The 20,932-nt window shown below is 42.4% G+C and overlaps 1 protein-coding gene across 3 annotated transcripts; it reads left to right on the top strand.

Moving 5' to 3' along the window:
- The first annotated feature begins 404 nt into the window (after positions 1 to 404).
- On the top strand, positions 405 to 13,323 carry c4h5orf63 (chromosome 4 C5orf63 homolog). 3 transcript variants are annotated; one of them, XM_068028936.1, is made up of 4 exons: positions 405 to 828; positions 2,912 to 3,038; positions 4,436 to 4,492; positions 11,369 to 13,322. In XM_068028936.1, the coding sequence occupies exons 1-4, from the start codon at positions 770 to 772 to the stop codon at positions 11,546 to 11,548; spliced, it is 423 nt and encodes a 140-aa protein (XP_067885037.1). In that variant the 5' UTR covers positions 405 to 769; the 3' UTR covers positions 11,549 to 13,322. The 3 variants fall into 3 exon arrangements, with proteins under 3 accessions (XP_067885037.1, XP_067885038.1, XP_067885039.1); XM_068028937.1 differs by lacking the exon at positions 405 to 828 and adding an exon at positions 1,020 to 1,266 and having other exon boundaries at positions 11,369 to 13,323; XM_068028938.1 differs by lacking the exon at positions 405 to 828 and adding an exon at positions 1,284 to 1,567 and having other exon boundaries at positions 11,369 to 13,323.
- Positions 13,324 to 20,932: the final 7,609 nt, after the last annotated feature.

Below are 20,932 nucleotides of genomic sequence, written 5' to 3'. Positions count from 1 at the left end.
CAAGCCAACTCCCTGACTCTCTGCCTCGCGCACAAAGCAGCTCTGGAGCTCTTCACAGCCTCTTCTCGAGTTCTGCAATTTCAGGTCTGTAGTTTTTCAAATTTTTCTGAGTGTTGTATGACAAGTACCACTGCTGTTCACCATTGCCACCATATGGTATGTTTTGTTTAGTCTGGCTCGCAGGGATTTCTGAGTCTTTGGTAACGTTGAACCATAACTGTTTATTACTTTTAAGCAACTTTACTTAAACATGTCTAACTCCTCTGATGGTCACGATGCTTGGTCCTCTCCTTAAGTCTCTCTCTCATGTGACCTCGTACATCATCACAGTGGGAGGTGTTACTCACACTGTCCCAGACATTAACCCTTTCAAATCCATATACTACACTATTGAATCTGCTTTCATCGCTAAGTTCTTGATCACAACTACTCACTGCCCTCTGATTCTTTCGTCTTAAACCTACGTGCTCTAGTTACAGAACCTCTTGTCAGTGGAAACTGTTAATCCTGCTTTAAATGTTAGCTATATTAAGCATAACGTAGAAATTACACAGCCGGATGAGAAGCTGCCTGAATTTGAAAGAGTATTTCATTATCTCAGGTGTTCGACAATAGGAATCTCGAGTTTTAAAATCAGAAACGAAAATTAAACTGCCATCCACGGTGTACAAATTGTATACAACAACTACTTGTAAGGTGCAAAGACTGTACGGGAATAATACAATAACATTTGGAAATCGCAAGCGAATGTCATGTGATCGGGTATCACATGATCAAATGTCATCATCAGATCTGCAAGAATATCTCAGTTGGCAATATCCGGCACATGTAAGATTAATTTTATCATTAGAAGCATGTTTTGTTACAGCACACGAACTCTCCATAGATTCGATTTAATTTTAAGTTTAAAAAACGTTAAATTCTGGAAAAATGCAAATGATTCGATAATGCCCAAGCTAAGAAGCAGGATTCCACGAGCATTGTCTCCGGGCCCCTTTTTGCTATATTTTCATTCTGCTGGGCTTTAAAAAGGTGATAAAATTGTGCTTAAAACATTTGATTAGCAGTCAGCCCTCGTTACACACACTTCCGTACAAAGGACAGAGTAGCAATGGTCACAACACGGCAAGAAGTGATTGGTTTTACAGTACTGTGGGTGATTGCGCCGCTTGCTGATTGACCGTTGCACCGACCCTGGAGCTGGGCGGCTGCTGGTGATTGACAGATGGGCAGAGACTAGAACACGGCCCGGAGTATGATTGACAGGTGGGCAGAGACCAGAACGCGGCCCGGTGTGGGCTCTTACCACATTGTTGCAATGCTACATTACCTGTAGTGCAGAATGCTGAGGAACAGGCGCTAGGGGTTTAAATACTCTAAATAACTACTCTATATCGTTAAAAGCGACCAAAGTCTAGAATGTGGTGATCTGAGGGATTGTTTCTCATCTTGGGGATTATCAAATGACATGTAATTCCCAAGAATTTGGCATTTATTTTTAAACTTACATATACTAGTAGCAAAGTTGAAGTTTGTTACTGCTCTGTTACAAATGATAACTTTAACGGTAAGATCAGTATTGCTCATAAGCACAGAAGGTGGCCATTTTGGCCCTTAAAGCATATGTCTCCACTCCAGGTTTATCCACTGCAGCCTCGTTTTACCTGTTCTTTCCCCTATTTAATATTTTTCTCTCACCGTGTTTTTCATTTATGGTGATATATAGCCCTGTGTTCTCCTGCCATTAATCCTAAAGTTATGCCACTTTGCTGTTTCAGTGACGTTGGTTGAGAAAGGAAAAGAAAAATTTGCATTTATATTGTGCCTTTCACAACCACCTGACTTCTCAAAGCACTTTACAATCAATGAAGTACTTTTGAAGTGTCATCATCGTTGTAGGAAATGTAGCAGCCAATTTGCACAATGCAAGCTCCCAAGTACAGCCAATAATTTTAGCAACCGATAAGCTGGAGTACAAATAGATTCCTGTCTTGAGCATATGTAGATGTTTTTATTTCTAAAATTGTGGACAAGGACTAGGACTTTCACTCTAAGAGTCTTTGTTATAGATATTGGGCCGGATCTTGCTGGAAGAGTAGTGCTATGTTAACGACGAATGTTATTATTAATGTGTAAATTGCCCGGTGAGTTCAGGGGATGAAGAAATATGCAGTCTTTTGTGAATCTCTAGAACTTGATGGGCGGTTTACTCCGCTATGTAAACAGTATCCCGCCCTCAGCTTCCCTGTTAGTTTTAAGAACTTGCTGAATTTGTACATTAATTGCCCCTTAAACTCGCCACAGAAAGTTATAGCTGGTAATTAGCATCATAAGCATCCTTTTAATGGCATAATAATTATTAATGCTAGGGAAACAATTTAACTGCACAGTCTTGTTCCTTCAGGTTGATTTTTAAAATAGCAAATTTTTTCTTTTCCTTTGTCTTTTTTCTCTCTCTCCAATTTTTCCCCTCTCCCATTTCTTTTCTTGTGTTTGATTTAACTCTACTTCACCCGATTTCCTTCTACATCGTTCCATTGTTTTTTTTTCTCAGTCCTTAAATCTCATTGATTGATTAAGAAGATGGACTGTTGTTTATGTCATTCACTGAGGTCCCAGATGCCCCATTGCCCTCACCGCGCTGTTATCAACTCACACTCTCAGCAAGATACAGCGCAAAAACATTTCAAGCTTGAAAGTTGCGGGATAAAGTCTAACAATTGGGGCACACCCTGAGATGCCCCACTCCAGGAAAATCTGGGCCATTTAGATTTTTAAAAATCCTGCGGAACCAATTCTCTGCACAACCTATGAGGATTATGATGTTATTGTAACATGTTCATTTAAGAGGCCGAAGTGTTATTGATCAGCAAATCAATGTGCAATCTAATGATATTTTCATTATTTTCAGTGACACTGGAGCAATGTATTTACCTCACTGTTCAAAACTTGGGCAATCATCGAAACCTGTATTGGAATTTTTGTTAAGAATGTCTACACTCGAGAAGGATCTGCCTATTTTAACGCTGTTTACCAAGGTACGATACAAACTGACTGTACTTCATAGAATTGTACAGCACAGAAGGAGACCATTTGGCCCATTGTGCTGCTGCCAGCTCTTTAAAAGAAATATTCAGTTAGTCCCACTTCCTAATGCTGGACAATGGATTAAAGGCAGGACTTCAATTTTCCACAGGGGATTCGAACAATAGGTACATGAACAGAATTGTTTTTTCTGGCTTTAACAAAGAATGTTGCAACCTTATATTCTCCTAATTCGCCTGGAAGAACCATCTTGGAAAATTAATAATCTGCTTTGGTGCAAGGTGAAAGCATTGATTTTACTTTGTTCTGACCAAGTATAAACGGCTTCCCTTTTAAATCCAATTGAATAGATGACAGGGTGGGAGAACTGTGCTATATTTCACTATCATAGTGACAGCTGCTCAAGTTGGACAACATTCATGTGGATTTGTTTGCAATTTAAAAAAAGAAAAATTTCTCTCGCCTTGCCCTATCCTTTAAGCAAAAGTAAAGAGGGTTCAACTGAATTCCATCTTTTACATATGGGTCTAAATGGTCAGCAGTGTTAGGAAGGTCCTCATTTGAGAATCATTTTCAGGAGGTTTATGTTTAGCACCATACCAAATTCATGGCTGTGAAAATGTGTCATGGATGGTAAGATCTCGGCTGCTGTGTGAAATCGGCCATGTTATGAACATCGCACGTTTTACTGATTGGCACAAAGCTCAACTCACTGGTAGATGAGCGAGGGCTTCTGGTACAGTGTTGAGAGTAGCAGTGTCAAAAAACATTAACAGACAAGTGAGAATGCCAGAATGATTAAATCAAAAACAGCCACAACCATTACTGCAGCATATCGAGTGAATGAATTTGAAAGCCAAATTCTGCATGTGGATGGTGGTATACTGTTTTGTACAAGCTGCAATGTTTTGTTGGATCACATGGACAGGTGTTCACAGCGCAGAGAAAGGGAATGAAGAAAGAGACAGTTGCAGATTGCTGCAAGCTCACATTCAACCAATTCAAAGAATGTCACTGATTTATAGTCAGTTTTTTTTTGAGTGTACAATAAAAGCCATTTGAAACCAGAAGCCTTCTTTGTCTTTTTTTGTTTTAAATAGATCATTTTAATGGTTTGTTGCGACGCCGTGAAATTTACAATTTAAATATGTGAAATCATGAAATTCACAATTCTTAAAATGCCGTGACCATGAAATTTATGAAATTTGACAGGACCCTATTTATGTTAAAAGTGCAAATCATCATTGTTGGTATTTCACTGTGTTCAATAGCTTGTACAAACTCGTGGATAATATAGTTTCAATTACATGTTTAATTAACTGGAATATTTTTACTGTATTTTAGTTAATAGTTATTTACTAAAGCAAAATTTTAATTTTTATACCCTTAGGATTCTTGCACGCTTTGTGAAAAAGCCAAGGAGATGTTGGAGCCCTACAGACACAGGGTATGAAATTAAATACAATAACTAACCAACTTTCAAAATTAATCTAGTTTCTTAATAATTTCCTTCCTTAAAGTCTTCTTCATCTTCAGTGGGGTCCGAGTTTTTTTTAATCCTAACATGGGATATGGCCATCGCTGGTAGGGCCAGAATTTGTTGCCCAACGGAGTGGCTTACTAGCCTATTTCAGAGGGCAGCCATATTGCTGTGGGTCTGGAGTCACATGTAGGCCAGACCAGATAAGGATGGCAGATTTCCTTCCCTAAAGGACATTAGTGAACCAGATGGGATGTTATGACAATCCATGATAGTTTCATGGCGCCATTACTGAGACTGGCTTTCAATTCCAGATTTTTATTAATTAATTGAATTAATTAATTAATTGTATTCTTGTTTTAATCAAGAGATTAAAAACTCACTTGTACATAAAATGATACCTTTTTTTCCAAAATGGATTTAGTGTCTTCCATTTGAGTTCAATATTGAGGGAACATTTCTGGAATACAATGAAATTGCAATTTTCATTAATCCACAGGGTATTTTATGGATACTGTAGCATAATGGTCATGTTACAGGACTAGTAATCCCGAAGCCTGGACGAATGATCCAGTGGACACATTAATATGTAGCGGTAATGTTCCTCTTTACTACAGGATATGATGCAGTGATAACTTGAGGACATTTTTATAATGTGCTTCAACATTAAATAGGCTTTTGCACATCAAACTATAATCGCTGCTCGCCAGAGTAAATTGGAAATAAGTGAAAGCTTTGTACTGAGGGGAGGTGGTGGCATAGGGGTAATGTCACAACTAGTAATCCAGAGACCCAGGCTAATGCTGTCAGGACACCTGTTCAAAACCCACCCTTGCAGCTGGTAGAATTTAAATTCAATTAATAAATTAAATTAATTAATTAAAAGTCTGGAATGGAAAGCTAGTCTCAGTAATGGTACCATGAAACTATCATTGATTGTTGTAAGAACCCATCTGGTTCACCAAAGTTCTTTAGGGAAGAAAATCTGCCATCCTTACCTGGTCTGGCCTACATGTGACTTCAGACCCATTGCAACGTGGTTGACTCTTTACTGCCCTCTGAAATGGCCTAGCAAACCACTCAGTTATCAAGGGCAAACATGATTTCCCTTTCATAAAACCATGTCGACTCTGCCTGTTTTCCATTATGATTTTCCAAATTCTCCTTCTACTACTTCCTTTATAATGGATTCTAGCATTTTCCAATAACAGATGTTAGGCTAACTGGCCTATAGTTTCCTGCTTTCTGTCACCCCTCTTTCTTGGATAGAGGTGTTACATTTACGGTTTTCCAATCTGCTGGGATCTTTCCAGAATCTAGGGAATTTTGGACAATTACAACCAATGCATCCATTATCTGCAGCCACTTCGTTGGATGTAATAAGCCAGGTGGATAAAGGGGAACCAGTAGATGTAATGTATTTGGATTTCCAAAAGGTGTCACATAAAAGGTAGACACACAAGATAAGAACTCATGGTGTTGGTGTAATATATTAGTATGGATTGAGGATTGGCTAACTAACAGGAAAGAAAGAGTCAGGATAAATGGGGCATTTTCAGGTTGGCAAACTGTAACTAGTGGAGTGCCACAAGGAACACTGCTGGGGCCCCAAATATTTACGATCTGTATTATTGATTTGGATGAAGGAACCATGTGTATGGTGGCCAAATTTGCAGGCAATACAAAGATAGGTAGGGAAACAAGTTGTGAGGACACAAAGTGTCTGCAAAGAGGTATTGATAGGTTAAGTGAGTGGGCAGAAATTTGGCACATGGAATATGTGTGTCCATATGAATCACAAAACGTCAGATGCAGGTACAGCAAATAATTGGGAAGGCAAATGGAATGTTGGCATTTATTGCAAGGGGGTGGAACATAAAAGTAGGGACGTCTTGCTACAACTGTACAGGGCATTGATGAGACTGCACCTAGAGCACTGCATACAGTTTTGGTCACCTTATTTAAGGAGGGATGTACTTGCATTGGAAGCATTTCAGAGAAGGTTCACTAGGCTGATCCTTGGGAAGAAGGGGTCGTCTTAAATGGAAAGGTTAAGTAGGTTGGGCCTACACTCATTGGAGTTTAGAAGAACGAGAGGTGATCTTATTGAAACATGAAAGATTCTGTCGTGGCTTGACAGGTGTTATGAACAGGTGAGGAGGGGTCACAACGCACCTCTCTTGTCCTTTTCCTTGTTTGACCGCAAAAGAGTTTATTCCTTTTTAAAACAGTGAATGTGCTTACCACTTCAGTGAGTGTTTTCCCTTTTCCCTTTGTTGTAATCATAGAAGAACCAATCAGACAGATTTTCTTAACTTTGAACAAGAAAGAAGTGAGTTTATTGTACTTAAAAAAAAAACTCAAGCCCGATCTAAGTAAAATATTAAAACTACTCTAAACTTTCATTCAGACACGCACACGTGAATCACACACAAATAGAATACAGAATGAAAGGAAATAGTTTGGTTTGGGTTAGAGTCCAGAACAAGTTAAAAAATAATATACAGTCTGTGGGGTCGGGTAATTCCTTTGTCTTCTGGCTGAAGCTGTGATCTTGAAGTCTTTGGCTTGGTGGAAGTGCACTTTGTGGCTGGCCCACCTGGTTTAGGTTTTTCTTGGAGACGGAATTGTAGGTGGCTTTCCTCCCCAGTGTCTCTGTCTGTAGCAATAGTTGACTTGGGGATTCCACAGTTGCAGACAGGTTTTAAACTTGCAATGTTTTCTTTAGAGAGAGACACAGCACCACTTGGGTCTGGTCTGGCTAGCATTCAAGGCTTGTCTGCTTCAAAGTCTCAGGAACTTGTCCTTTTGCAAAAGACGGTTAGTTTTTCCACATATAGGGGGCAGTGACATGATTGTCCAGTGTCCTTTTTTACAAGTTAGTTAGATTTGAGTCTAGGTATTTTCAATCTCTCTCTTGAGTCTCATTGTTTCAATGTTCACCCCTGGAGGTATGACTCTGCTTTAATGTTCCAAGATGGCTTTGAATGTTTTTCCATTAGAAGTGAATCTGTTAGCTGTTTCCAAATTCATGAGACATTGTCCTAGATGCAACCTAGTTAGACATGCATCTCCAATTCGATGTCCTGGAATGTGAGGTATTTCAATGCAAATTGTGGTGGCAATCTTGACTGTCAGCTTTTTAAAAACGTAACTGTGGGATCCCAGCTCCTTTTTAAAAGTTTAATGTAAGTTTCCAACCGATGAATTTAAAAATCCTCATTTGGTGTAGCATGTTTTCTTGACACCTCCGCACCATGCGGAATGAAATGTGACAACAGGAACATTTCTTTACAACAAAACACATTCATTGTCAGACACTCACTTTTCAAACTCACGGTGCTATAGCTAGGCTCTGGTTTAATCTTTTCTTTTGGGATAATTTTGCATTGAGTTAGACTCTGGACAACGCATCAGCCATCACATTGTTTTTTTCCTGCAATGTGTGTAATTTTTAAGTGGTAGGGTTGTAAAAGCAGGTTTACTAATGTTCAGAGCTGCGAGCGCTGGTTCATTGGTTAGAATGGCTTTTAACCTGTTGAGCGCTGTCGGCACCTCTCTGACCACAGTACCTTTGCTTTTTTCTGCTGTAGGTCTGTCAGTGGGGCAGCTACACTGCTAAAGTTTGGGACAAACTTGCAGAAGAACCCACAAATCCCTAAAAATTGCATTATTTCCCGTTTGGTTGTGGGAACAGGAAAATCTACCGGCGCCTGTACTTTTGCCGCCCTGGGCAGCACATGCCCCTGACCTACAACATGCCTTAAGTAGGCTACTTGAGCTTTACCAAACTCGCTCTTTGCAAGGTTTACCACGAGGCCAGCTGACTCTAACCTTCGGAAAAGGGCTTCTAATTGGTCTAGATGGTCCCCCAGGTCTCACTGTATACTAGCAAATTATCCAGGTACACTACAGTGTTGGGTAGGCCAGCCACTATGTGATTCATCAGCCTTTGCTGAGGCATTCCTTAATGCAAAAGACATCATTTGGCACTGGAATAGGCCATCTGGGGTGAGAAAAGCTGAGATCTGTTTTGCTTGGGGTGTTAAGGGAACCTGCCAATATCTTTTTAGCAAGTCTATTTTGGTTATGTAGGTGGCATTCCCTACTCTATCAATCCAGTCTTCCAGGAGGAGAATGGGATAGGAATCAGCTCTGGTCACTGCATTAACTTTCCTGTAATCAATGCAGATGCTTGTTAAGCCATTGGGCTGGGGCATAAGCACAACTGGGGAACTCTAGCTGCTTTGGCTGGGCTCAATCAGCTTGTTTTCCAGCATATACTGTATTTCCTCATGAACCTGGGTCAGTTTCCTGGGCCTATGCAATAGGTGTTCTGTTTTATGGGAGGGGTCTCTCCTGCATCCATATTGTGTAGGGGTAGGGTTGTGCACCCTGATATGTCTCTGCAGATTTATTTAAATGCTGTGAGCAGCCTTTGTGGGGCTTCCCTTTATCCTGCATTCAAGTAGGAGAGTATGGTGGCTAATTTTCATAACATTTCAGTGTTGGCTAACCAGACAAGTGGGTGTTCAATTTGGGAACCCCGTGCCCTGATCTGATTGGACCTTGGCAGGAAGCCCATATCGGGTAAAGAATTGAGTTAGCTGCGATAGTTCTTAAGCTTGATTAAAGAGATAGGTTGTAAGAAGCACCTTACATGAGGAAAGCAAGGGAGAAAGGTGGAGAAGTTTAGGGAGGGAATTCCAGAGTTTAGGGTCCAGGCAGCTGAAGGTGCAGCTGACAATGGAGCAATAAAGTCAGGGATGCGCAAGAAGCCAGAATTGGAGGAGCGTAGCAATCTCGGAGGGTTGTGGGGGAGATTACAGAGATAGGGAGGGGCAAGGCCATGGAGGGATTTGAAAACCAGGATGCGAGTTTTAAAATCAAGGCATTGCTGGACCAGGAGCCAGTGTAGGTCAGCGAGAACAGAGGTGATGTGTGAATGGAACTTGGTGCGAGTTAGGTGACGCGTAGCAGAGTTTCGGATAAAGTCAGGTTTAACGGGGTGCAGGGTGGGAGGCCGGCCAGAGGAGTTGCGCTCAAAGTGAGGTTTGATCAGAATCCCGGACAGTTTGATCATGACTACCTCAAGTTTTATTGTGCTGTTTTGGCAATATAATAAAGTGCTTTAATTGCTTAGTTGATTAGACACACTGAATGCTAGATTCGTCTCTGCTTCATATTTAGCCATTTTGAAACTATTTGCGAAGCACTTGTGCTCCCTTTTCTCCTTCCTTGTGTAGGACCTAACATTTGTCCACATTAAATTAAATCTGCCGTTGTGTTTTCCCATTCCCTATTTGATCCAACTGGTTTTTCACAGGATGTCTCCTCAGATTCAGCCACCTGTTTTGCTATTTCTACAGATCTTACATTGAACTTTTGGATCCCTCATCCCCCAGACCTTTAAAATAAAACCTAACTCTTTGACCAAGCTTTTGGTCATCTGACCGAATACTTCCTCATGTGGCTCCGTGTCATATTTTGTTATATAATGCTTCTGTGACGTGCTTTGGAATGTCTTATGTTAAAGGTGCTATAAAAATATAAGTTGTTAGTGTTGTTACACAGAGGGAGCCCATTCGGCCCATCGTGCCTGTGCCAGCTCTTTAAACGAACCATCCTGTTAGTCTCTCTCCTCCTTGCTCTTTCCCCATAGCCCTACAAACTTTGTCGTTTTCAAGTATAGATCCAATTGCCTTGTGTGATCCCATCTTAATTACAGATTTTTGAAATAATGGATTGGGGAGGGTCTCAGCATCAATGCCTGGATATCCCTCTTAGTCCTTCCCTCCTCAACCTCCAATCCCCACCAACACTGCATTTAAAGCACTGTTTCAGTGCTGTATCTCTAAACTAAACTAAATACTTGCTGCTTTCCACTGCTCAGCCATTTCTTAATCCATTCGCCTTCTGATTCACCATTGTTTTTGAGATTAAGTAGTATCCCTTTGCCGACAGCTTTGTCAAGAGTGTGTAGGACATTCAGCGGTTTAGCCTGGATGCCACTTGCTCAAAAAATATCATGGTGGTTCTAGTGAAAGATCCCACCTGAGGTAAAACCAACCTGTTGTGCGTATCTGGGACTTGCTGCTTTTTATAACTTGTGATTTTTCCCTGTCTTGTACACATCCAGCACCAGCTGTATCAGCATCAACCCAACTGGTTCATAGGCTCAAAGCCCTAAAGTAAAGAAAACCAACAGCTTTTTTTTTTCCTGGTACATCAGATATAAAAGTGAGGTGGGCAATTTTCGACAATAACACTGAATATTCTTCCTCAACAAAAATCTATCAACCTCAGTTTTGAAATTTTCAGTTGTCCTCCAGCCTCAACAGCTTTTTGGGAGAGTGCCAGATTTCCACTACCTTTTGTGTGAAGAAGCGCTTCCTGACATCACCCCTGAGACAGCCTTACTCTAATTTTAAGGTTCTGGCCTTGTGTTTTGGACTCTTTTTTTTTTTCCTGCCTCCCCCCCCACCCAGCCCCCCACCACCAGAGGAAATAGTTTCTATTTACCCTATCAAATCCCTTAATCATCTTAAACACCTCAATTAGATCACCCCTTAATCTCCTACATTCAAGGCAACACAAGCCATGACTGTGCCACCTGTTCCCATAACTTAACCCTTAATTTCACAAATGTATAGAATTTACAGCACAGAAACAGGCTATTCGGCCCAACAGATCCATGCCAGTGTTTATGCTCCACGCGAGCCTCCTTCCACTTTTATATTGTATCAGCATTTCCATTTATTCCTTTCTCCCTCATGTTCTTATCTAGATTCCCCTTAAACTTAATTTCAGATAATGACTGTGTGATTATCTTTTATTTCTTAGTTTGTCCTGCAGGAAGTAGACATCACTGTTCCGGAAAATTCCGTCTGGTATGAGAGGTACAAGTATGACATACCAGTCTTTCACCTGAATGGACAATTTCTGATGATGCATCAGGTCAACTTTAAAATCCTTGAGAAAAGACTGGCTAAACTGGAGCAAGAAAAGAACTTAAGGATGTGAAGATTCTAAGTGTGAATTGACACAGGAAAATGCAAGATAGGACTTGGTTGAATTGTAAATTTATGGATTTCATAAATAGAGGTATTGAATGCAAAAGCAGGGAAGTTGTGCTGAACCTTTTTAAAGCGCTGGTTAGGCTGCAACTAGAGTATTGCCTCCAGTTCTAGTCACTGCACTTTAGGAAGGATGTGAGGGTCCTTGAGAGGAAATTTACGAGAATGGTTCCAGGGATGAGAAAATTCAGCTGCAAGTTTAGGTTGCAGAAGCTGGGGTTGTCCTTAGAGCAAAGGAGATTGAAGGGAGACAGAGGTGTACTAGATTATGACAGTTTAAATATGGTAGATGAAGAAAAACTATTCCATTAATTGATGGCACAAGGACGAGGGGGACACAGATTTAAGGTTTTGGACAAGAGATGCAGAAGAAACGTGAGGAAGAACTTTTTTACGCTGCAACTGGTAATGACTTGGAACTCGCCACCGACGAGGGTAGTGGAAGCAGAGACGATGAATGATTTCAAAAGGAAATTGGATGGGCACTTGAGGGTGTTACGATCAGGTGAGGAGATGTCAAAGGGCTCCCCTCTTTACTGTCTCCTTGTTTGACCACAACAGGTTTATTTCTTTTTTAAGTGGACTTAGAATTCAGTGAGTGTTTAACTTTACACACCATGATCATAAAACGAGCCAATCAGACAGGTTTTCCCAGCTTTAACAAAGAGGTCAATTTTGTTGTACTTAAACTGATCTAAGTAAAACACTCCAACTTTCACACACCCACAAATAGGTTACAGAGTGGGGAAGGATAGATTGATCGAATTAGAGTCCAGAGAAAAAAAAGGGGTATACAGTGTCATGCAGGCCCCCACCTGCCAAGCATGAGGCATATTAATTTCACCACATGGACATTAAATTTCAAACTGTTGTTGAAGTGAAGAAAGGACTTGCTTTACAAAATTGTCAGATCTTGGCTGGAAAGACATTTGCTTATTAAAAGACAGTGTTTGGAAGGACAAAGCAGCCACTCCCTGACACATTCAACCCACAATGGACCCTTGGCTGGAAAGACATTTGCATATTAACAGACAGTGCTTGGAACGGACAAAGGACCATTCCCTGACTTATTCAACCCACAATGGACTTTTGATCACCAGACGTTGAAGGGGAGTTTGCATTCCAGGTTGACTGCCAAGATGGCTGAATACACAAACAGACATGGTCAAACCAGCTAGTCACATGACTAACCTGCTGGGCAACCTGAGTTTTTTGAATTTTACAAATAGTTTGAGAAGAAAGCAGAATGTGCCTGGACTGAGAAGATCTCTCCTGGCTGGATCGCTACAGCCTCTCCTGACTGCCTGCTCCTGCCTCTTTCTCACGGAACTCCAAATTCACTGAAGACACATGAACCCCAAGAGAGAAAAGTCTCCTACAGTGAACTAGGTTTAAGAAGAATACTGGTCCCCATCGAAAAGTAAGATCTACCTACAATAAAGGACACCACAATGAGTTTGAAGAACCGTAACCCCAAAAAACCTCCTCAGATATTGCCTCAAACTTTTCCACTTTATTTCTTCTGTTTTCTTTCTGTCTCTATCTGCATGTATGTGTCGCATGTGCATGCTTACGTGGGCACGTCATGTAGCTGTAGGCGTTAACCGAATTAGAGTTTAAGTTTAATAAAATTTCACTTTTCTTCTTTAAACCTGAGAAAACCTGTTGTGCTGGTTTCTTTGCCTTATAATTGGAAAGCGGTGAAAAAGGATTCACCAAGGGGAGCTGAAAACAACTGTGTGTTTAAAATTAAACCCTGTTACGGTAAGAGTAGGTGAAGGCTGAAAGGGAACCCCTAGACCTCTTTCTCACCTGGCCATAACCACAGTCTGTGGAGAATGGTGACACGGCTGGGTTCAGGCTGAATTCAGTGGTCATGCGACCCTCCCCTGGTGGGCTTCAGGTTTGAAGATGTGAACGGCTAATTTGGTGGTTCTCCGGGAGGCAGCAATGTGGCTGATTTCCTTCAAGGGGGTCTCTGTTCTTTCCGGAAACTTCTCAAAACTCTATAGCTCCACCCTCAGGCTTAAGTAATTAAGCACAGTGAACAGAGTAACACAATCAAACACCGATCAATTAAACCATTGAACATTGTAGTCTGCAGGAGGAAATATGCCTCTGTGCTCACAGTCAGCCGGCAGCGTTCGAAGCTTGCAAGGTTTGAGTGGTTGGTCTCCACCAGTTCAATCTTCAGGTTTCCAGTCGGTGGATTAAAAAAAATCATCATTCGATATAGCATATTTTCGTGACACCGCCACACCACACAAAATGGAATGCAACGACAGGAGCATTTCATTGTAAGGTTCGAAATTTAAAAAAATAAACTGTACGCATACATTCATCTTCAAACATTCATTTCTCAATCTCACACTGCAATAGCCAAGTTCTGGTTTAGTTTTTATCTGGAATGATTCTGAGCTGAGATAGACTCTGGATAAAGCATCAGCTATCACATTGCTTTTCCCTGCAATGTGAGTAATCTTTAGGTGGTAAGGTTGCAAAAACAGGCTCCATCAAAATAGCCTTTCACTGTGGGTTTTGAATTTCTCCACAAATGTCAAAGGATTGTGGTCAGTGTAAGCTACGGTCTCGCTATATCCATTTCAGACATTTACTTCAAAGTGCTTGAGAGCCAGTAATAGTCCCTGAGTTTGCTTCTCCACGATAAAATATCTCTTTTGATGTCTGTTTCATTTTTTGGAGAAATACCCAACTGGTCTCTCAATGCCTGACTCATCATCTTGGAGCCGGACGGCTCCTACTCCTAGCTCACTAGTGTCAACTGTCGCTTTAAATGGTTTAGAAACATAGAAAATAGGAGCGGGAGTAGGCTATTCGGCCCTTCGAGCCTGCTCTGCCGTTCATTATGATCATAGCTGATCATCCAACTCAGTAACCTGTTCCTGCTTTCGCCCCATACCCTTTGATCCCTTTAGACCCAAGAGCCATATCTAATTTCACAGGCTCACCACTCTCTGGGTGAAGTAATTTCTCCTCATCTCAGTCCTGAAAGGTTTACCCCGTATCCTGAGACTATGACCCCTGGTTCTGACTCCCCCACCATCAGGAACATCCTTCCTGCATCTACCCTGTCAAGTCCTGTTCGAATTTTATAGGTTTCTATGAGATCCTCCTTCACTCTTCTAATCTCCAGCGGATATAGTCCTAACCAACTCAATCTGTCCTCATACGTCAGTCCCGCCATCCCAGGAATCAGTCTGGTAAACCTTCGCTGCACTCCCTCTATAGCAAGAACATCCTTCCTCAGATAAGGCGACCAAAACTGCACACAATATTCCAGGTGTGGCCTCACCAAGGCCCTGTATAATTTCAGCAAGACATCACTGCTCCTGTACTCTAATCCTCTCGCTATGAAGGCCAATATACCATTTGCCTTTTTTACCGCCTGTTGTACCTGCATACTTACCTTCAGCAATTGGTGTACGAGAACACCCAGGTCTCGCTGCATATTTCCCTCTCAGTTTATAGCTGTTCAAATTGTAATCTGCCTTCTTGTTTTTGCTACCAAAGTGGATAACCTCACATTTATCCACATTATACTGCATCTACCATGCATTAGCCCACTCACTCAACTTGTCCAAATCACCCTGAAGCCTCTCTGCATCCTCCTCACAACTCACCCTCCCACCCAGTTTTGTGTCATCTGCAAATTTGGAGACATTACATTTAGTTCCCTCATCTAAATCATTAATGTATATTGTGAATAGCTGGGTTCCTACCACCAATCCCTGCAGTACCCCGTTAGTCACTGCCTGCCATTTGGCAAAAGACCCATTTATCCCTCCTCTTTGTTTCCTGCCTGCCAACCAATTTTCTGTCCATTGCAATACACTACCCCCAATCCCATGCGCTTTAATTTTACATGCTAATCTCTTATGTGGGACTTGGTCGAAAGCCTTCTGAAAGTCCAAATAAACCACATCCACTGGCTGTCCCTCATCAACTCTACTAGTTACATCCTCGAAGAATTCTTGTAGATTTGTCAAGCATGATTTCCCTTTCGTAAATCCATACTGACTCTGCCCGATTCCACCACTGTTCTCTAAGCGCTCTGCTGTAAAATCTTTGATAATGGACTCTAGAATTTTCCCCACTACCGACATCAGGATGACTGGTCTATAATTCCCTGTTTTCTCTCGACCTCCCTTTTTAAATAGTGGGGTTACATTAGCTACCTTCCAATCTGTAGGAACTGTTCCAGAGTCTATAGAATCTTGGAAAATGACCACCATTGCATCCACTATTTCTAGGGCCACTTCCTTCAGTACCCTGGCTTGCATACCATCAGGCCCTGGGGATCTATCGGCCTTCAATCCCATCAATTTCCCCAACACCCTTTCTCTACTCATACTGATTTCCTTCCGTTCCTCTCTCACTAAGCCCTGTGTTCCCATCTCTGTGTTAATGTTTGGAGCTGCCAGCACCGGTTCATTTGTTAAGATGGTTTTTAGCCTCTTGAAAGCTATTTGGTACCCCGCTGAACACACTATCTGCTTTTTTCTGTAACAAGTCTGTCAGTGGGGCGGCTATAGTGCTGAAGTTTGGGACGAACTTTCATTAAAACCCACACTTCCCCAAAAATGGGATCGGGAAAATCCATCACAACCTGTACCTTTGCTTCTCTGGGCAGCAATGTCTTTTGACCCACAACATGCCCTAGGTAGGTTACCTGAGCTTTAGCAAACTCTTTGTAAGATTTACCACTATGTCAGCTGACTGTAACCTTCGGAAGGGGACTTCTGACTGGTGTAGGTGGTCCCCCCACTTGTCACTGATCATCCAGGTACACTACACAGTGTACTACACTACACAGCCAGCCACTACCTGGTTCATCAGCCTTTGGAAGGTGGCTGAGGCATTAATCCAAATGACATCACCCGATACTGAAATAAGCCGTCTGCAGTGACAAAAGGTGAGATCTTTTGAGCTCAGGTGGTTAAGGGAACCTACCAGTATCCTTTTAACTAGTCTATTTTTGTTATGTAGGTGGCATTTCCAATTCTAGTGATATAGTCTTCCAGGTGCAGAATTGGGTAGGAGTCAGCTTTGGTCACTGCATTAACCTTCCTGTAATCAATGCATATCCTTGTTGAGCCATTGGGCTTGGGCACAAGCACATCTGAGGAACTCCAGCTGCTCTGACTGGGCTCAATCAGCTTGTTCTCCAGCATGAATTGAATTTGCTCCTGAACCTGGGCCAGTTTCCTGTGACCTAAGCAATAGGGATTTTGCTTTATGGGAGGGGTCTCTCCTACATCCACATCATGTAGGGCTAGGTTTGTGCACCGTGGTTTGTCCCTGCAGATCCCTTTAAACCCTATGAGCAGTCTTGTTAGGTCTCCTCTCTTCTGCAATTGAATAGGAGAGTATGATGTCTAATCTCCCTAACATTTTGGTGTGAGCTAACCAGATGGTGGGTTCAATTTGGGAATCCTCCAAGCCTCCCTCTAACTCATCCTCACAGTCCCTTTTGCCCTCCTCTTTCCTGACTGCCTGACAGACCTCTGCTTGTTTGTCCCTTTCCCGGCTATGATACCATTTTACCATATTGTTGTGGCAAAGCCTTTCCTATGGTGACAAATAATTCACCTTGCTAATCCTCTTTATGACGCTGCACAGGCTACTGAACTAGGCTTTCAGGGGTTCACCCTGTATTGGTAGTAGCACTAATGTATAGTTTTCAGGCTGAAATATTCTGGCCTTGATATGTTTATCTGCCTGCCTTTTCATAGCTGTTTGGGAGGATTTTAGGTGTTCCTGTGGCACCGCACAGGCTCTTGTGAGCCGCTCATGGAATGTGGAGATGTAGCCTAACATGGAAGGCTCATCCCTGTGTCCTAAAAACCTCTCCTTGATTAGTTTAAGAGGACCTCTCACTTCATGTCCATAAACTAATTCAAAGGGACTAAATCTAGTGGACTCATTTGGTGAGCCCCTGGTAGCAAACAGAAGAAATTCCAGCCTTTTGTCCCAGTCATGGGGTTACTCATAGCATTATGCCCTGATCATTGTCTTTGGGGTCTGGTGGTACCGTTCCAAAGCCCCTTGTGACTGTGGGTGGTAAACTGAGGACTTTCGCTGGGTTATACCCAGATTACCCATGATCTGTTGAAAAATACTGGACATAAAATTTGTACTCTGATTCAACTGGATCTCAGCAGGCAGCCCATATCAGGTGAAGAATTGGGTTAGCCCCTCCATATTACCTGGGCAGAGATAGTTCTTCAAGAGTTAGCCTCTGGAAATTGGATAGCCACATCCATAATTGTGAGAAGGTACTGGTGGCCCCCTTTTGTTGTCTGCGGGAACCCCACACAATCCACCAGCACTCTGCTGAATGGTTCTCCTAAAGCTGCTATGGGAACTAGGGGTGCAGATTTTATTGCAGATTGGGGCTTGCCCACAACCAGGCAAGTTTTACAGAACTTCATCACATCCTTGTGGCGGTGTGGCCAGTAAAAATGCTGTCTTATGCGGGCTTGGGTTTTTTGGATACTGGCATGTCCAGCCATTGAAACTTGGTGGACTATTCTCAATATTTCCCCGTGGTACCTCAACCACACCATTACCTGGTGAGCCAATGTTCACTCTTCATCCGCAGGTCTGTGAGTATGTCCCCACTTACTCATCAGCACCTCCGCCTTTAAATAGTTGTACTCTGGAACTCCCTCTGCTTCAGCTTCAGTTTGGGCAGTCTGTGCTAACTTTTTCAATACTGGGTCGGCTTTCTGAGCCTCGACCAAGAAAGACCTGCTGAACACTTCCTTTGGTTCCTCTAACTTCCCGAAGAAGGTTTTGGATAACCAGACAACAGAGTCATCCATCTGCAGTGCCAGTTCAGCCTCCTCCTCTGATGGAGCTTTTTTGTTCATGGACCGGGTCACCACATAGTCGAAGAAAATGCCAGGAAGCTTCTCCTGTAACTGCTATGTCTCCCTGACCTCGTTTGGCCTGTCTAAGATCACTGGGGAAGCTACCGCCTTCACCCCCGCCAGGTCATTACCAAGGAGCAGATTGACCCCGTCTACAGGTAAACTAGGGAAAATCCCCATGGTTACTGGTCCTGAAATAAGGTCATACTCCATGTGCACCCGATATAAGGATATGGGCATATACCTTCCCCCGATATCATTCACTAACACTTTGATATTCAATGCATCTCTGGAGGAAAGGTCATGCCTTTTCCCAGCAGAAGGGATTGGGTGGCCCTTATATTTCTAAGTACGACTATAGGCTTACTTGCTTCACTTGAAGAGTATGGGTCACTTTTCCTTTGGACACAAAATCCTGGTAACTCTCAGCGATTTTGTTAAGTTCTCCTACACTCACAGCAGTACATTTACAGGGACTTACTGTCGCAGTTGGAGCCACAGCCTGATCTGCTGTGCTTTCCAACAGAGCCCCTTTTCCTGCACTGGTCTGGTGTACCCTGACTAATCCTATGGGTTTTCTCCATAACTTCCAGCAGTCAGCTCGAGGGTGACCTGTCTTGTTGCATTGGAAACATACAGGCTTTCAGGCATCACTCCTGTTCTCAGCACCTTCCTTTTTGACCTAAGGAGGGCCCCCTGTGCTTCCAGATTTCCCTTCTTGCCCATGGCTGTTCATCCTCCTATCATCTTCCCACCTTCTATCCTTTTCAGATTTCTGGAGGTGACCAGGGAAGGGTTTCCTTGGGGCAAAGGCTTGTGGACAAGCTCGTAATCAGCAGCCAAGATTCCTGCTGGTTCTTGGAACCTTTTGTTCCTCCACGTGGGTTTTAATGGAAAAGGGAAGCGAGTTTTTGAACTCCTTAAGGAGCATTGCCATTCTAAGGTTTTCTATTTTAAGCACCCCCATCCATCGGTCGAAAGCGAGTTGCTTAACCCTTTCAAATTCGATGTAAATTTGTTCAAGCTGTTTTCAGAAAGTTTGACATTTTTGGCGGTACACCTCTGGTATTAGCTCGTATGCACTTAGGATAGCATTTTTACTCAGCTCATAATCTGATGAGATCTCCTCAGGCAACAGTAAATAAATGTCATGGGCCTTTCCTCACAGAATCAGAATCACAGAATCCTTACAGTGCAGAAGGAGACCATTCGGCCCATCATATCCGTACTGGCTCTCTGAAAGAGCAATTCCCTCAGTTCCATTCCTCTGCCTTCTCCCCATAACCCTTGCACATTCTTCCTTTTCATGTCGAATTCCCTTTTGAATGCTTCATTTGGATCTTCCTCCCCACACTCTCAGGTGGTGCATTCCAGACCTTAACCACTCACTGCGTGAAAAAGTTTTTCCTCATGTCACTTTTGCTTCTCTTACCAAATATGTTAAATCTGTGCCCTCTCGTTCTCGATCCTTTCATGAGTAGCGACAGTTTCTTTCTATCTACTCTGTCCAGACCCCTCATGATTTTGAATACTTCTATCAAATCACCTCTCAGCCTTCTCTTCTCCAAGGAAAACAGTCCTATCTTCTCCAATCTACATAACTGAAATTCCTCATCCCTGGAACCATTCTCATGAATATTTTCTGTACTGTCTCCAATGCCCTCACATCCTTCTTCAAGTGCGGCGCCCAGAACTGGACTCAATACTCTAGCTGAGGCCAAACCAGTGTCTTATACAAGTTCAACATAACTTCCTTGCTCTTGTACTCTATGCTCCTACTAATAAAGCCCAGAACACTGTCTGCTTTATTAACCACTCTCTCAACCTGTCCTGCCACCTTCAATGATTTATGTACATATACACCCAGGTCCCTCTGCTCCTGCACCCCCTTTAGAATTGTACCCTTTATTTTATATTGTCTCTCCATGTTCTTACTACCAAAATGAATCACTTCACATTTCTCTGCATTGAGCTTCATCTGTCACCTGTCTCCCCATTCCACCAACTTGTCTATGAAGTTCTACACGATCCTCCTCACAGTTCACAATGCTTCCAAGTTTCGTATCATCTGCAAACTTTGAAATTGTACCCTATACACCAAGGTCTAGGTCATTAATATATAACAGGAAAAGCAATGATCCCAAAACTGATCCCTGGGGAAGTCCACTACAAACCTTCCTCCAGCCTGAAAAACATCCATTAACCACCACTTTTTCTTTCCTGTCACTCAGCCAATTTCGTATCCATGTTGTTACTGTCCCTTTTATTCCATGAGCTACAAGTTTGCTCACAAGTCTGTTGTGTGGCACTGTATCAAATCCCTTTTGAAAGTCCATGTACACCACATCAACAGCATTGCCCTCATAACCCCTTTCTGTTACCTCCTCAAAAAACTCCAGCAAGTTAGTTAAAAATGATTTTCCCTTAAGAAATCCATG

This window comes from Heterodontus francisci, chromosome 4, assembly GCF_036365525.1.
Source record: "Heterodontus francisci isolate sHetFra1 chromosome 4, sHetFra1.hap1, whole genome shotgun sequence".
Classification (NCBI taxonomy): Eukaryota; Metazoa; Chordata; class Chondrichthyes; order Heterodontiformes; family Heterodontidae; genus Heterodontus; species Heterodontus francisci.
This window is presented reverse-complemented; position numbering and strand designations above follow the sequence as displayed.

Excerpts from the sequence above, each read along its gene's own strand:
- c4h5orf63 (XM_068028936.1), top strand. The coding sequence starts at position 770 with ATGATCAAATGTCATCATCAGATCTGCAAGAATATCTCAGTTGGCAAT. Across the intron at positions 829-2,911 it reads GTTGGCAATATCCGGCACAT|TGACACTGGAGCAATGTATT; the intron begins GTAAGATTAATT and ends CATTATTTTCAG. Across the intron at positions 3,039-4,435 it reads TTTTAACGCTGTTTACCAAG|GATTCTTGCACGCTTTGTGA; the intron begins GTACGATACAAA and ends TTATACCCTTAG.